This window comes from Phascolarctos cinereus, unplaced genomic scaffold, assembly GCF_003287225.1.
Source record: "Phascolarctos cinereus isolate Bilbo 61053 unplaced genomic scaffold, phaCin_HiC Scaffold_7;HRSCAF=346, whole genome shotgun sequence".
In the NCBI taxonomy this organism is placed as follows: domain Eukaryota; kingdom Metazoa; phylum Chordata; class Mammalia; order Diprotodontia; family Phascolarctidae; genus Phascolarctos; species Phascolarctos cinereus.
Genome location: NW_027556180.1, coordinates 181,307,491 through 181,324,465, shown reverse-complemented (window position 1 = coordinate 181,324,465; position 16,975 = coordinate 181,307,491). Strand labels below are relative to the sequence as shown.

Sequence of the window (16,975 nt, the reverse complement as noted above, 5' to 3'; positions counted from 1 at the left end):
TAAATAGACTTTGGGAACTGGAAACCTAGTGTTTGGCATTCAAGTGTTCAAAATTCCATGTTTCCCTAGGTGCACATCAGCTCTCATCTCTCATCTGGGCCAACTAGGACATGGGAAGAGAGGGGGATGTGTGTGTGAGTGTGTGTGTGTGTGTGTGTGTGTGTGTGTGTGTGTGTTTTAAGATGTATATTAGAGGGTAGGAACCCATAAGGGTGAGAACAAAAAAAAAGGGATGCCTTTGGTTTTTGGTTTGTGGACAGAGAAATCTGGGCTATCAATACTGGAATCATTTCTTCTTTTAATTCAAAGAGAGGGAAGACATCAGAATGGGGAAGTGATTACAAAATGGAAAGAGAGACAATTAGGAGAGGTCAGAGGAGAAATCTGATTGAAAGAACAAAAGAAAAAGTTCATTTTTTCAAAGATTTTTTTCCCCCTGTGAGAGATATGGGAATGGGGACTTCATGGGATAATAGGATCATAGAGTTAAAACTGGAAGAGACTATCTATTCCAAACCCCTTTGCTTTACAAATGAAATATTAAAGGTCAGGGAAGTGAAATAATTTGCACAGGCTCACAGAGCTAGTAAGAATCTGAGGTAGGATTTGAATCCAGGTCCTCCTGACTCCAAGTCCAACGTCCTATCTGCTACACAATAATGCCTCTAAAGTTCATTCCATCTTTTTGTTTTCTCTAATCCAGCACCCTCCACATCTGCCATCTCTGCTTCCTATTCCTTTCTATTATAGGCAGCTAGGTGGCCCAGTGGGTAGAGGGCTGGACTTGGAGTCAGGAAGAATAAAAATTCAAATCCTGCCTCAGGCACTTACTAGCTGTATGACCCTGGGTAATTCACTTAACCTCTTCTAGCTTCAATTTCCTCAACTGTAAAATAGTGATGGTAATAATAGCCTACCTGCCATGGTTTTTGTGAGGATCAAATGAGGTAATACATGTAAAAACACTTTGCAAACCTTAAAGTGCTATATAAATGCTATGTATTGTTATAATTATAGAGAGACCATGCAAGAAATTGGGATGTAGACCAGTAGTGGAACTAAGTTGAGGTGGGAAACTCAATAGATAATCTGGAAGTTCTAGGGAACTATTTTGAGGAATCTAGCTTTTGTGCAAAAGAAGACTTGGACGACCAAGATGTTTTTAGAAAGTAAGTGGCCCCCCAAAATGGTCATTTTGCTCAAGATACTTGGTTGTGGTGAATCTACTTGAGAAAGCCTAGTGAGGCCCCTATTGGAAGCTATGACAGGAAGCATTCATCTATTCTTGTTTTTTTTTCTTCTTTTCTTAAATTGCCCCTCTCTGACTCTTTGTTTAATCTGTCTTTATCTAGGTTCAAAACTGATAATTCCCTGCAAAGCATTTTTTGGCTTGGGTTCACGGCCTACAGCACTTTTGCGGTGGACAGCAAATAATACTTTCCTGCATCATGTCTACAAAGAAGGACGAGTTAAAGAGGGACAGCTCCAGTAAGTTTACTTAATAAAACTTAGAATCTTATCACTTGTACTGGCTCTTTGGGCTGGCTTTCTCATTCTCAGAATTGGTGTGCAGCAAAAGAGGGAATTTAATTTTTAGCAGTTGTAAAGGGATGTTAATATTTTTAGAATAATTTTTTAAAAATCTTTTGTTTTTATCTCCCTTACATTTTCTTACTGGATTCCTCCCCTTCTTCTTCCAGAAAGTAATTTCTTACAACAAAGAATTAAAAAAAGAAAAGAAAAGAAAAGTCAGGGAAACTAACCAACATATAGGAAAAGGCCAACATTATATGTAGTACTATATGTCTATAGTCCCCTATGTTTTCAAAGGAGGGTCGAAAAAATAGGTATTTTTCTTATATCTCTTTTGAGGCCAAGTTTGTTCATTATAATCACCCAATATTCAGTTAGGGTTTTTTATTGTTCTATTGTTGATTTATTTCTGTTTACATTATTATAGTTATTGCATATATTGTGGGGGGGGGGTTTCTGATTCTTGCTTATTTTACTTTGTATCAGTTCCTATGAACATAGGGAAGTTAACTAAAGAAAAAAGTCTAGTTTTAAAAATCAAAGAAATCTAAAAAGCTTTCTTAATTGTTTCCTTTTTTTTTTGGCAAGGCAATTGGGGTCAAGTGACTTGCCCAGAGTCACACAGCTAAGTAAGTGTCTGAGTCCGGATTTGAACTCAGGTCATCCTGACTCCAGGGCTGGTGTCTGTACACTGCACCACTTGGCAGCCCCTATCTAAAAAGCTTTGTTCCTTGCATTGAATGAAACTTAAGTGGAACTAGAGAGAAGGCCCGCTGAAAGGTCAAAAATTATAAAATAATTGAAAATAAGTTTAGTTTTGGTCATCCAAAACACCCTCCTTAACATGTCCTTATTGCCTAATGCCAAATATCTTTAGTATTGTTTGGTCTGCAGAAGGCAGCTTGGGGGAGAGGCAGACACTGTCCCAGGACTTAGGATACCCTGCTTTTCTACTCTCTCTCTCTTTTTTTTTTTTTTTTGCCTAGGCAATGGAGTTAAGTGACACAGCTAGTAAGTGTTATGTGTCTGAGGCCAGATTTGAACTCAGGTCCTCCTGAATCCAGGGCCGGTGCTCTATCCACTGTGCCGCCTAGCTGCCCTTTTCTACTCTTTGTTGGCAGTCTTAGGCAAGTCATCTTCACTCCCTACTTTCTTCATTTGTAAATGGAAACAGCTGGAATATATGATGCCCTAAGGTCCCTTCCAGCTCTAATGGTCTATAATCCATGCTCTAATAGATTGAAAACCCCATATAATTTGTTATTTGCACATTGCTGGCATCAACCTCAGAGTTTGGTCTAAGAAAGACCAACATGATTAGGTTTTATCCATCGTTTTATTTCTCTCAAAGCTGGTGACATACATGCGTGGGAGATAACAGTTTGGAACTCAGAGCTCAATTTAGGATTGGAGTGCACAATTTATGTACCCTTTCAACTGAGGCTGATATCATTTCACCATCATCTTATCTCCAGACAGAGGAAATGCCTGGTCAGAGGAAATACCTCTTCTATCAGACCTCCTCCAACCATACCAGACCACTCCCAGCTTTGGGCTATCTAGACAGATCGCTGCCAATCTGTCTCCACCCAAATGGGAGCAGAACACAATGGGGCTTCAGTACCTTAGATTAAATTATATGTGAGCTTGGGCTGGGGTCTGACCAGGATATGGAGAGTCAATGTAATCTCATTATCAGAAATGTCAGGATTTTGAAAGAAGGGGACTGGAGGAAAGCTCTGAATCTCTATGGTAATGATTAATAAAATCATTTTTCACATTGGCAAGCAACAGTGAAGCAGTCCAGAGTAACTAAAAAGAGAAAGTCAGACTCAGAGTAACGAAGAATAACTTATCAGTGCCTCAGACAATTTTCTTAGCCTATAAATTGCAAAAGGGTTGCAGGTTGCAGATCTGTATGACATCATTAGAGAGAGATTCCTCACTGGGAGTTTCCTCTGCAAATTAAAACACAGTTCTATATTTTTTAAAAAGAAATATTTGGTAAGCAATTACCACTCATGAACTTGGAGACAGTTCTGTATTACCCTTATTAAATATCCCCTTTGTGTTTTCTCATTCTTCTGGCCTTTCTTCCTGAACTAGGACTTCACATAAGGCCCAAGAATGTACACATTTCTGGGGAGAAACTTGGGGGCCTGTGTTGCCTTGATCTATATTATTTGGGGTCTGTCACTGCTTTCTCCAAGTGCTGAGTGCTATGTTATTCCTGGATCTCTGGTGGCATCAGACCCTGGAGCTGCAAACTATCAGCAGGTCCTAAGTGGCCCCTTCTAGGGCATGGTCTGCTCGCTGCCTTCTTTGTTTGAGTGTTGCAGGCTTCTAACCCCAAAGTTGTTTTCTTGTCCCTAGCTCCCATAGAGAGTTTTTGGTCCTAGATGTGCAAGCTAGCTTGAGTCTCTGCAGGTTCAGAGAGAAAGAGTTGTAGGCACTTCCCTGGTTGGCACTCTCTGTCCTAGTTACTCAGCTGCAGGCTGAGTCCCAGGTCCTGTCCATCAATGTGCAAAAGATTTATTAATGGCACACTTAGATTTTCCCTGAAATTAGCTGCTGCTTGCTCTCATTAACTTGGTTTGCCAAATATTTTTAAATTGACTTTCCATTACTTAAAGCAAGGCTACTGTAGTCACCTTGATCCCACTGTATGAATGAACTTCAGCAAGAGCTTAACCTTATCAAAATGAACTGCTGTTCACAGGGTTAAATGCTCCAAATGCACCTGACTGAGAACAAGGATCACAAAGTCCTTGATGGGGGTGATTTCTCCTTTCATCTATATCTTGCCATTGCCTACCTCATCATTGACATCCTAGGCCTTAATGAATTCTCCCAGAATTAGAATGATGGTTATGAAGATTAATTTGTTTGTTTTTTAAACTCACATTTTTACCCAAACCCTTTTCTCACCCAGTGAATATTCAGAAAACAATAGGATCTATATGGAAATGTCTCTGATATTTAATTCAGTGGAAAAGAAGGATTTGAACACTGAATTTATATGCACTGCCCAAAACAGATTGGGATACCAGACCTTGCAAGTAAGAGTTAAAGAAGGTAAGTATCCTCATCCACAGAGGACAAACAGTACAAATTCTCTGTTGATGAATTAACAGAATCACAGAATTGGGGAGTTAGAAGGGACCTCTGTGGCCATCTAGCCCAGCACACACCCCAAAAGTAGTCCCTACTCTGACATCATTGAAAAGTAGTAATCTAGCATCTGTTTGAACATCTGCAGTGAGGGGAAACTTCCCCCACTCCCACCCACAACTTTCAGCCCATTCCATTTTGGGATCAAACCTAAATTTGCATTTGCACATATCAGGAACCCTGTTCTCCTTTTCAGCTTGGCTTTTCTTGATTCCTCCTCCCACCTCAACCATCATTCCCCATTACCTTGTATCTATTTTGGATAGCATTCCCATATACTTGTATGTGTAGGTGTTGACTTCCTTTAGGCAGAAGTATTTATTAAGCACCTACCACATATCTGGCACTGATCCTCACAACAGTCCTGTGAGGTAGGTGCTTTTTGATCCCCATTTTACAGGTGAGAAAGCTAAGGGAGGCAGAGATTAAGTGACTTGCCCAAGATCACACAGGTAGTAAGTGTCTGATTCTGGATTTAGACTCAGATCTTCCTAACAGCCTGCTCAGCTTTCTATCCACTATATCACCTAGCTACCTCAGGGCAGAGACTGACTCATTTTTGTCCTAATATCTCCAGCATCTAATACAGTGCCTGGAACCTAAGACGTGCTTAATAAATGCTTGTTGGTTGATTGATTCTGTCCTTTGTTTCTGGATGTGCCCTATGGCACATACAGATGAGGTCTAATCATTACTCATCTCCATAACAGTCTCTCAAATGCATTCTTCCATGATATTATTGAAGTTAAGGATCTTAACTCTTGTGTGTGTCACAAAACCTCTTTGTAGTCTGCTCAAACTTATGAATTCCTTATCAGAATAATGCCTTTAGTGCATAAAATAAAATACATAGGTTTACAGAGGAAAACAAAAATCAGTGAAAATAAAGATGTAAATTTTCCCCCATCTAAGTTCATGGGTTCCTTGAAATTTATTCCCAGACTGTTTGGTTAAGAACCTTTGATTTACTGGCCTCAGACCAAACACTTGACACTTATTAGCTGTGTGACCCTGGGCAAGTCACTTAACCCCAATTGTCTAAAAACAAAACAAACAAACAAACAAAAAGAACCTTTGATTTAAACAGTTCTTTACTTGTCTAACTGAAGGATGGTACTAAGGGATTGTACTCTGGAAGGATGAATATTTCTCATTTTAAACAATTTTATATATATGAGAGTTGGATCTGAATGAGGGTTAGGGTGGGGATGGGGAGAGAGATGAGTTAGGATGAAAAGTTTAAAGGACAGCAAGCAAATTTTTAGAAAAAGGTTAAGATGATTGTCTAATATACTTTGAGAAGTACTGAAGTTCTTTAGAAAGATTCTAAGTTGAGAGGACAAGCCTGCCTGGTCAATAGCAAGGCTCAGGAGGAGAGTCACTTGGAGCTGTTCCACCTTCCTATTTATGAGAGTCTAAGACATTAGTCCTCAGAGTTTTATGAGCCTGGTGACCCAGGCTTTGGTTTAGAAAGGGCATGTAAATAAGAGCACAGAGCGATCATTGAAAGAAGGAAACATTTTGTTATTGTTGTTGTTGGAGGAAGTGGGCACACCAGAAAAGCAAACTGTAATGTTTGTCATTCTTTATGAGGTTAGTGAAATAATTTTTTATTTCCTGAATGCTCACACATTACACAGGGAATCTGGCAATTATGCAGATTAGACACTGGGGACAGCCAGAGCTCATGCCTAGAGTCTGTATCATTACTCTTTGGTTACTGGCATTGACCTGATCTCTACTTTATTCTAAGTGGTATGGAACATACCAAAAAAAATAATCATCAAACTCCAAAATGTGCGTTCAGACTCAAGGGAGGAAGGTAATTCCTTTGATACTGTCCCCAGAAAAGAGCAAAGAACTAACAATCAGATGAATTAGGCTAAGTTCTGCTGTTGTCATTTATTAACTTTGAAGTCACTTCATGTCTCTGAGCCTCAGCTAACCTGTAATAGGTAGATTGCAATTACAATTTATCTACCTTAGTGTGTAAATTTCCTTGCAACCCTAAAGTGCTCCACACATATACACTAGTGTTATGAAATCCATCATAAAGTGATCTGTAGTCCCTGGAAACCCTTTTAAAGTACATATTACTTATCTCTAGAGACAGGACTCTACATATTACTGATCTCCAGAGACAGGACTCTAGAAATAGCCCTCCATTGTTCATCAGATCTCAGATTTTAATCTCATCAGATTAAAAGCAGAAAAAAAAATTGTTCATCAGATATCAGATATTAAAAGCAGAACTCTAGTCAGGAAATCTACAGTTTATCACCCTTATGCCAAAAGTGTTAGCAACTTTGTGGGGAAAACAGACTTTGACAATGCTAACTCTGGAATGGTTAGAGGTTGTGATCAAAAAATGAATTGAAAACTAGGAATTTGGTATGGAAGTGGTAGCTGTGACCATTCCTGATTCACTTGCATGTTCATTCATTTACTTTTTTCTTAGTTATGATTTCGATTAGTATGAGGAAACTAAAGGATGGAACTTAAAAATAAGGAACTTTCCATGCATGTTGCATAATGTCTGACATTTGCAACAACTTGAATCCTAGATTTTTTCATATTTTGGGTCTCTGTTAATTTTCTCACAATCCTTGGTGTAATGGATAGAGAGGACTAGCTTTGAAGTCAGGGAGATCTGAGTATAAGTCCAACCTTTGAAACATATTTGTTGTGTGGTCATGAGCAAGTCAATTAATCTCCTAGTGTGATGGGAAACTGCCTAAGAATTGTAAATTATACACAAATCATCAGTTTGCATGGATAAAGGGAGTTTCCATTGGTAAGAATCCAATTCTACCCCTGTTCCCTAAATGCCTACGAAGGAGAGGAGAGAAATATTAGATGCATTTCACTGATGAGGGACTTGAAGCCCAGAGGTATGAAGTCATAACTGTACAATGTCACAATTTTTTTTTATCAATACAAAGATTCATCCCTTCCAAACAACTAGCATTTATTAACTTTGTAAGTCACTTCATGTCTCTGAGCCTCAGCTAACCTGTAATAGGTAGACTGCAATTACAACTTCATGATAGATAATTAGAGAATGCTATGCACAGTAATTGAGTTCTATGGCTTCTTCCAGAACCTACGTTTTCCTGGGGAATTGCTGTGGCTCCTCTCTCACTCATCTTCTTGGTCTTTGTTGGCATATGGATGCATATAAGGTGGAAACAGAAACCTGGAAAAGTATATACTACTACAAAATCAAAGATTATCGCTCGTGATTGTCAATCCTCTACTCCTTACAGAAAAGAAATGATATAAAACCACAATCATATTCTTTTTTTTTTTTAATGACAAACAGTTGTTCTCTTCTGGCCCCCCCTGTCCCTCCTTCCTACCCCCGCCCCCACACCCCTCGCCAAGAATTCATCCCGAAACCACTGGACTCATGGTGAAGTGTTGACTCAGAAAGTAAAATGAACATATGTTGACTTTCTGCATGTGGCACTGTGTAGAAACCTTTTCCTTCTATTGCTCCCAGCTTAAATGAATGGAGTGAAGGGTTTGCCTTTATGGACCTTAATACTTTGGTACCTGAATGGATCTGTGATCTTATCCATCTGTTTAGATCACTAGACCCTTCACTATTTCCTCTGAGTTGTTCTTGTTCATATCCTGCAACCCCCCCCATCTTTCATCTATCTCTATTTATCTTATATATTTCTGCTTATTTACATATTGTTTCCCCTATTAGAATGTGAGGTCCTAGAGGGCAAATACTGGTTTTGTGTTTCTTTATATCCCTGGCACTTAGCACATGCTTGTTCATTTACATTAAGGACTATCTTCTAGGTTAGGAATTCTTAATCTGGGGTCTGTGAATGTATATGTATTCAAATATTTTGATGACTATATTTCAATATAATGTTTTTCATTTGTAATCCTATGTATTTTATTTTATACATTTAAAAATATTATTCTGAGTAAAGCATACATTGCATAAAAAAGACTAAAAAGAACCCCATCTCCAAATCTTCAATTTTGTGGATATTGGTTTAACACTTAAGTTTCTATCTGTTATCCTACACTTGCACTGCATGACTGGCCCAACTTCTTTTCATGGCACACATACATGTCTTTGATGATGTCTGATGATGATGATGATGATCCTGGTCTTAATGGATGGAAACAAACAAACAAACAAACAAGGTTTTGAAGGAGGTAATGGGCTTGGGACATCATAGAGGGGGAAGTGGGATTCTTAGGATAAGAAAAGAATGTGAAAGGCAGAGCTATGGGAATAAAAAGTGGGGTTAGCTGAGTGGAATGGTACAGACATTAAACTTATTTGAACCGGTGGCCAGAATTTTGTAGTAGAGAGAAGAGATTAGATCCTACATGACTGGAATTGCTATGATAGGGAACTACCTCAAATTCTTGGGCAGGGAAGTGAGATTCTTAGAATTATAGATACTTGAATTGAATGGGACCCAACTGAATGTCACATAATTTAACCTTCTTCCCCAAGCAGTTGCTGCTTAAATAATTCTGATGTTGGCCAACTCACAGGGCAGCTCATTCCATTTAAAAAAACATATCCAAGTATTAGAATTAATGAGTAGTGAAGAATATCGTTTGGTGACTGGATTGGAGCTGGAAGGGACACAAAGTAGGAAGATATTTTGGTGTTTGTCATCACTCTAGAAGGAATGATACCTTTGCCCTTGGTCAGTGCAAGGATACCACAATGGCAAGGATACCATCAATCCCCTGCAAAATCAGATCAGCTCTAGCTGATCTCACACCTCATCAATGCCCTCTTCCCTGTGGGTCCCTCTGATTGGAGAGTGAAGTGAAGAGCTCTTGCTAAAACTTCCATTTAAGGAGGTTGCTCAGGCCAATTATCTCTTCACTTCCCACCCAGCTGCACTCCTGGACTTTTAAAAAATATCCCCACATCAGGTACCTTGCCCTCCCCAGTCTAGCTTCCTTCTGAGGTGTCTTCCTCCATTAGATTGATTGTAAGTCCTTTGAAGGCAAGGGCTGTCTTTTTTTTTCCTTTTTATTCCTAGCACTTAGCACAGTGCTTGGCACACTGACATAGGCCCTCTGATCTCGATTATTGGAGGAAGTAACTAATTTTTGTCCACCTCTTCATATTCTAGTAAAGACTGGCTTTTAAGGTTAAAAAAGAGCAGAGTAGATACTAATAGAAAAACATATTTGTCTTATAAGTCATCACACAAGTCTAGATGAGGAGGCAAGTCCTTATTAGTAAATAATTCATTCTACTGTTAGACATGAATCGACATTTTGATTATAATAAAGCTATCCAGTCTTTTGACCCAATCTCCTTCAATAATCAGGTCAGGGCATTCTAACAGTCTGCACCATCATTTTAGCTGAATAGTATGAGGTACAATAGTGACAGTTCTAATAAAATTTTTCTTATAGTTTTCATTCCTTTAAGTGTCTCTGAAATTATCTCCTTTTAGACCCGTTTTTTGCTATTCTTGCCATCTGAAAGATAAGACTTAGTGACTCATGGATCTCAAAATAAAAAGCCTGGGAACTGCAAAACAATCTCTAAAAGTAAATCCCCAAAGTCCTTTCCTAAAAAATCCTTCTCTTTCTTAGGGCCACCAGCTTCTAAATGGCCTTTGAGGATCATTCAATTTCTTTTCTGACGCACGTGTCCTGGATGTGAGAGCACCCACCTTCCCTTAGTTTACTTTAGAGAACCCCAGCATCTCCCAGGAATCTATTTAGATTGCCCTATATGCTTTAGAAGTCTATGTGAGAAATGACAGTCAGTCAACAAGCATTTAACGAAATTCCTACTCTGTTGTAGGCACTGTGCAAAGCGCTAGGAATACAAAGAAAGGCAAAAATCGTTCCTGGCCTCAAAGAGCTTACATTCTAATAGGGAGTCAGTGTGCAAACAACTAGGTGCATACAAGATATACACAGAGCAGATGGGAAGCACTTGGAAAGGAGATTAGCAGCTGAGGGGACAGGCAAAAGTTTTTTGCAACTCAACATGGTTTGGTCTCACATCCGAGGTTGAGGGGATTGACTTCTGATTCATCCAAAATTTCAAGTACCTATTAGGAGAGCCCCATGCACCATGAAATCCCAGCTGGAACTAAACTTGCCCTTTGAGGGGGGGAGCTTGTGTGTTTTTTTCTGTTACGAATGCACCCCATATTTGAGTCTGCTAGGGGTGTGCTGTAAATGCTTAACAATTAAGTCACTGGAAAAAAAACCAACCTCTCAGCACACTTTTAAGCTTCGTCTACATCATTAACATTATATCCATCACCTTCTTAAGTCTAGACAATAAACACAACAATGAACCAAACTCTGATTTATAGCTGTTATCAATGTCCAAGATCTAAATGCTGATGTTGAACGTTGCACAATCCGCTCTCCTTGGCTCCAGCACACTGCTTGCCCTGCCCATAGGGGCAGTAGCACAAGAGCCTGGGGGAGCCTAGAGGGAGAAAAGGGTTTAAAACTGAATTCACAAGCTCCAGGATCACTCTTGACAGCTTTGTTTCAAGAGGACGAGAGAACGAAACCTCCCGAGGCTCACTGGCTCCCTGTGAGCAAGGCCAAAGACAAGTTGCATCATTTTATCGCTATTGTTGTTTTACTTTTATTCATTTTTTTCTTTCCTAATTTTTTGGGGTTAGGCCACACTGGTTTAAGCATTAATAAAGCAATAACCTACAAGTAGCCCCTCTGATTAGAGGGCTGGGGAGCAAAGCAAAGAACTCTCCAAATCTCCATTTAAAGAGGACTACCAGGCCAGTGGTCTCATCATTTCCCACTCGACGACGGTACTCTTTTGGACTAGACTCCACCATGCCCACAGGAAGCTTGTCATCAGGAAGCTCACCATCCAGCGAGATTTTAACAGCCTGATTATTCATACCTCATCAGTACCCTCAATGCCTTCTGGTGTCCTCTGATTGGAGGGCTGGAGGGTGGTATGAAAAATTCTCCAGGGGTTAGCTAGGTGGTGCAGTAAACAGAGCACCAGCCCTGGATTCAGGAGGGCCTGAGTTCAAATACGGCCTAAGACACATAACACTTACTAGCTGTGTGACCCTGGGCAAGTCACTTAACCCCACTGCCTAGCCAAAAAAAAAAAAAGAAATAAAGAATTCTCCAAACCTCTATTTAAAGAGAGTTTCCAGGGCAGCCATCTCTTCACTTTCCTACACAGCTGTACTCCTTTGAAATAAACTCTATCATGCTCCCACATAGGGTGCTTTACCTCACCCTATCCCTCCTAGCCCCCCCCACCATTTTTTTTCCCTGCATATGTGCTCCTCATACTTAGCACAGTGCTTGACATATTGTAGACACTAAATAAATCTTTATCGACTGGCTGTTATTGACTGGCATGAGCTATAGGAGTTTTGTTAAACTTTGCTTCTTGAATTTGGGGCTTGGAGAGCTTTATCTGGAAAGCTTTTAAAATACCTTCCTCCTCTTTCACCTCTCCCCATTCTAAGTCATGCCACAGCCCAAGTTCCAATGGCTTGGAAGTTCTGGCCCTCTGTAAGGCAGATATGCAGGCACGGAGCAAGTCCATTCAGGATGCCCTATACCTGCTGCTAAGGGACATGTGTCACATTATTAATAAGTTCAGTTTGTTTAATTCATTTGGGCAGCTTCTGCTTGAGCAGCCCACAGTTCCCATCATTGTTTTTTTGTGCTAGTTTTATTACATCCTCTATGTGGCCTCTGAAGCAAGACAAATTTGGAGCTCTGACAGACACTGGTGAATTTTCCCATGCTCCCCAACCCCCAAAGATGACGCAAGGGGAAAGACCCAATCCCAAACTTGTATCTTTACTGCCCCTTCCAGCTTAAGTGGGTCATTCTCTGGCACATATGCCCTTCATTCTCTCTAAAATCTCCATTCCCCTCGTACATATAAACTAATACGATCCCCATTTAATTCAATAATAAAATGTCTTCTAGATGGCAGGCCCCAGGAATACGAAGACAGAACAATTCCTGTCCTTAAAGAGCTAATGTTGGACTGGGGAAAAAACACAACATGGACTCAGATTAGTAAATGTAAAAGATATGACTAATAAATACATCATAACCAGAAGGGGCACTGAACAAGTGGAGGGGAAGGTTGTACTAAACTTAACCTTGAAGGGAAGTAGGTGTTCCAAGAAGAGGTGAGGAGATGCCAGGGCAAAGAAAGGCAGGGAGGTCTGGAAAGGGTGGGCCTTCAGACTCAAATAACCTGCCTACCTGCCACTTCTTATTTAAGAGGAAGAGGGAAGGATTTACAATTCCCAGAAACGACTTCTTGAAAAAGAAATGAGCTCTGAGTGTTTAGGGATGGAAGGATACAACCTGATTATATTGACCCATTTTTATCCTGCTAGGTGAGGAGAAAGGGAACTTTGAGGTGACTGCCAAGTGATGTGAACATTAATGGGCACCCAGCATCTTCAGTTCCATTAGACAGCAACAGAACTTCTGGTTTTCTGGGATCACTCTTGTCAATAGGCAGCCTAAACTATTTTCTTTCTGAAAAACTCAGCCAGCGCAAAAAAAAAAAAATTAATCTCATGTAAGTGCAGGGCATTGACATCTACCAGTGAGGAGAGAGCTCCATACCAATGGGCTCTGGGTAGTATATTCTTTTTGTGTACTCCAACTAATAGAAATAGTAAGTCCCCCCCCTTCTCCTCTAGTATCTTCCTTTTCTTTTATTTCTTTTTTAAAAATATTTACTTTATTGTGAACTTAAGGAATAAAATAAGGCATTTTGTTATACAGTAGAGTAGAAAAAGATTGTCGTATATGAAACTGCAAATTTATTATGTACAGCTTGCTATTCCTTTTAAATATATGATAAAATTCTCATGTAACTTTCTTTTTCCTCCCTGTTTTCTTTCTTCCCCGTCCCCACTCCCCCTCCCTAGAGATGGCTACCATTAGACACAAATATGTATATGTATATACATACGTACATACATCTATCTTTATTTATCTATCTATACTTCTATTTATCATTTCTTTCTCTGGAGGCAGATAGCATCTTCCTTCATATGTCTTTGTAGTTAATTTGGGTATTTATAATAGTCCAAATGACTTCTTTCCTTTCTTAAAATCATCAGAAGTATTGAAAAACACCCCAAGGTCCTCTGCCTTTTTTTTTTGGTCCTCTGTGACTTTTGAAGGCTTTGGGGTGGGGGAGGGGTCACTAGTCTTTTTGCCCTCCTTAGCATATAAGCACTTCATTAACCCCTTCCCATTGCTCAAATGCATTTACCTTTATTTCTGTTTCTCTTGACTCTTGTAGTTACATTCCAAAGAATCTGCTTCTGGTCTTTTTATCAGGAAAACCTAAAATACCTCTATTCTATTAAAGATAAAGCTCTTAATTTTAGTTATGACATTGTTTTTTTATTTTGTGGATTCTAGGAGGTAACCAGTATTTCACTTGTCTTCTGATTGTAATAGATTTATTATTTCTTTAAAATAGATTTCCAGATGTTGATTTTTTTTCTTTTTTTGGGGGGGAGGGGACAAAAGTCATAGTGTTTAGGGAATCTAAAGATTCTTAAATTGTATCTCCTTGACTTATTTTCCAGGACAGTTATTCTGATATGTAACAGTTAAAATTAAGGTAGCCTGAGGTACAAAGTTCTGAGCACAATGAATTTATTAGTAAAGCATGGATTTACCACTATATAGGATCTCAGCTTCCCCAGCAAAACCAGGACCTTGAATGAGTGGGACAATTCTCTTTCATAGTTTTGGAGAGTACAGAAAATAGGAAGGCTATCATCACAGGTGGAAGAAAATGTAATTGGATAGAAATTGGGAATGAGGGGTAGCCACAACCCCCTCCTTCCATCCTGTGACTAAGAAATGTTCATTGTTTGAGTTAAGTTGTTTCTGCAATGACAGAGATAGAAAGCCAGACTTTGTTAGATAACAAATCAGACATCCTTGAAGGATAGCTTGGTGGTGTGAAGATACTGGACCAGAGTTCCTTGTAGCCAGCTGTATCCTTTAAGAACATTTCCTTGATGCAGAAATAGAATGGCAATTAACAGGAGACCTGGATTTCTAAACTTATTGCAAGCTAGCTAAATTTCTGAATTAAGCTCAGAAAGAAAGAATCATGACTTGGGCAGCTACAGCACAAAGTAAATTAATTGTAAATAGCATCAATTAAAACAGATGGAATCAATCTGATTATTTCAGATAGTAAATCCCTAACATTTTCGTCATTCATTCAATCTTTTGATTGAGGACTGATTGTTCTAGTATTCTATACTATCTCCTGGAGTCATTCAGTTTTGCTTGTTTTATTTTAAATTGAAGAATTCATTACTTTGGCAAGGTTTTTCACTTTCTCTTCTAAATAATTAATTCTCCCTCCAATTCTTTTCTTCAGAATTCTCATTTTACTTATAATTTCATTTTTTAAAACTCTTTTGTTTCGTATCTTATTAAAACTCTTATGGCCAGTTCACTAAAAGAAATTCCTCCAATTCTGCTTGTAGTTGTTAGAGAGTTCCTCTTTTCTTCTGAGTATGCCTCCTGGGTATCTCTTGATCTATAATATTGCTCCCAGTGTTGGGTGTCTTCTACTTATCTAAATCTCCAGCCTCAGCTCCTTAGTTTGGTTTTTTATGCCAGGGCCTGGATCTATCCCACTTTTGGCTAGGAGGGTCAGACACTTTTGATCCTGACTACAATGTTCCTACCAGAGACTTTCATCTCCTCTGCTGTGTCTGTGCTCAAGGTGCAAGTAGATCAAAAACTCCTTTGGGGCATCTGGTTTTAGGTCATTGTGCTCTTCAGGGCCCACTGGAGCACCTCAGGTCAGATTGTGGTGGAATCTTATCCCCAAACATGCCCAGTCAGAGCCTGGTTAGAGAGCTGCAGATTTCCAGCCCTCTTGGGGCTTCCCATGTCATTTTCTAAGACTTTTCCAAGTCCTCTGCCCCAAGATACAGAACACTGTAGGTTTCAGGGTCCTCTGGAGTCTCAGCTCAGTGTGCTGCAAATGTCTGCTCCCTCCTCAGATATAGTGTTCAGAAGTGTTGATTACTCTTTTCTTACCACTTCTCCCTCAAAGTAGTCAAAGAGCTGCAGGTGTCTGAGGTTTCTGAGGCTTGTTCGTTATTCAGTTGTTTCAGTCATGTCTGAGGCTTCACAACCCCATTTGGGGTTTTCTTGGCAAAGATATTGGAGTATCCTGCCATTTCCTTCTCCAACTCATTTTACAGATGAGGAAACTGAGGCAAATAGGGTTAAGTGACTTGCCCAGAGTCACACAGCTAGTAAGTATCTGAGGCCAGATTTGAACTCAGGAAGATAAGTCTTCCTGACTCCAGGCCTGACACTCTATCTACTATACCACCTAGCTACTTACTCCCAATTTTCTTCACCTCATACCCTTCCCTAGCACTTCAAGTACCCTTGGAGTGACTCTGATTTCAACATTTGATAGAATTCTGGCTTATTTACCTATATTATTCACCTCCTTGTAGAGAGATGTCATAGGCTTCTGTCTGTCTTTGTGCAGTCTTGGGCTGAATGAAGCCTCTTACTACAGTTTCTCTTTGGATTTCTTGATCATTATTTGATCTGGTGCTATTTTTTAGGTCTTTGCTGGAGTACATTTGGGAGAGCTGGGCTCTTCTGTGTCCTCTTCACAGCTATCTTACCCTGCCTGAATATCCTGAATATCAAACTGGTTTGAACTGGGATCCTTTTGACAGTCATTGGCTTAGTGATAAACAGTGATCATATAGCTCTCATCTTTGCAACATGATTCAGTAACATGACTCACCTCTAGTAAGATCCTGGCTTAAGGTACTGCTGAAGAGAAGAAGATTGTCTGCAGAGGGTCTGATGTGAGTCTCAATCCTTTTTAGGTATACAGGGCTTCTGATTTTGCCTACAGTGAGGGTGCCTAGCCATGGTATCACCTCAGAGCTGGCCTGGGTAGTTGACTTCATGACGGGTATGGCAAGGCCCACATGGGCTGAAGGATTTCTTCCCACACTGTCTGTTTGGCAGTGGAAATGGCAATGGCAAACTACTCCAATATATTTGCCAAAAATTCCCAAACGGGGTCAAAAAAAGTCAGACACAATTGAAAGGACTAGATAACAAAAACAACAATGTGTCAGGCACGTGCTAAGTGATGAGGATACAACAAAAGGTGCAAGACAATGCTTCCCCTCCCGGACCTCCCAGTCTAATGGGGAAGGTGACACACAGGAGACCTCACCTAAAAGTCAGATGGAAG

At 39.8% G+C, this 16,975-nt stretch overlaps 1 protein-coding gene and 1 long non-coding RNA gene across 3 annotated transcripts in view; one reads left to right on the top strand and one right to left on the bottom strand.

Moving 5' to 3' along the window:
- IL1R2 (interleukin 1 receptor type 2) overlaps positions 1–8,606 on the top strand; it is a 47,508-nt gene extending 38,902 nt beyond the window's left edge. For both annotated transcript variants that reach the window (XM_020987870.2, XM_020987869.2), the window contains exons 7-9: positions 1,353–1,488; positions 4,466–4,608; positions 7,805–8,606. In XM_020987870.2, the coding sequence (XP_020843529.1) occupies positions 1,353–1,488; positions 4,466–4,608; positions 7,805–7,986 (461 nt within the window). In that variant the 3' untranslated portion in view covers positions 7,987–8,606. The remainder of the gene's footprint in view (positions 1–1,352; positions 1,489–4,465; positions 4,609–7,804) is intronic.
- The window catches only part of LOC144454798 (uncharacterized), a 41,248-nt gene that overhangs the window by 9,819 nt on the left and 14,454 nt on the right, over positions 1–16,975 (bottom strand). The gene's annotated exons all lie outside the window — the stretch shown is intronic.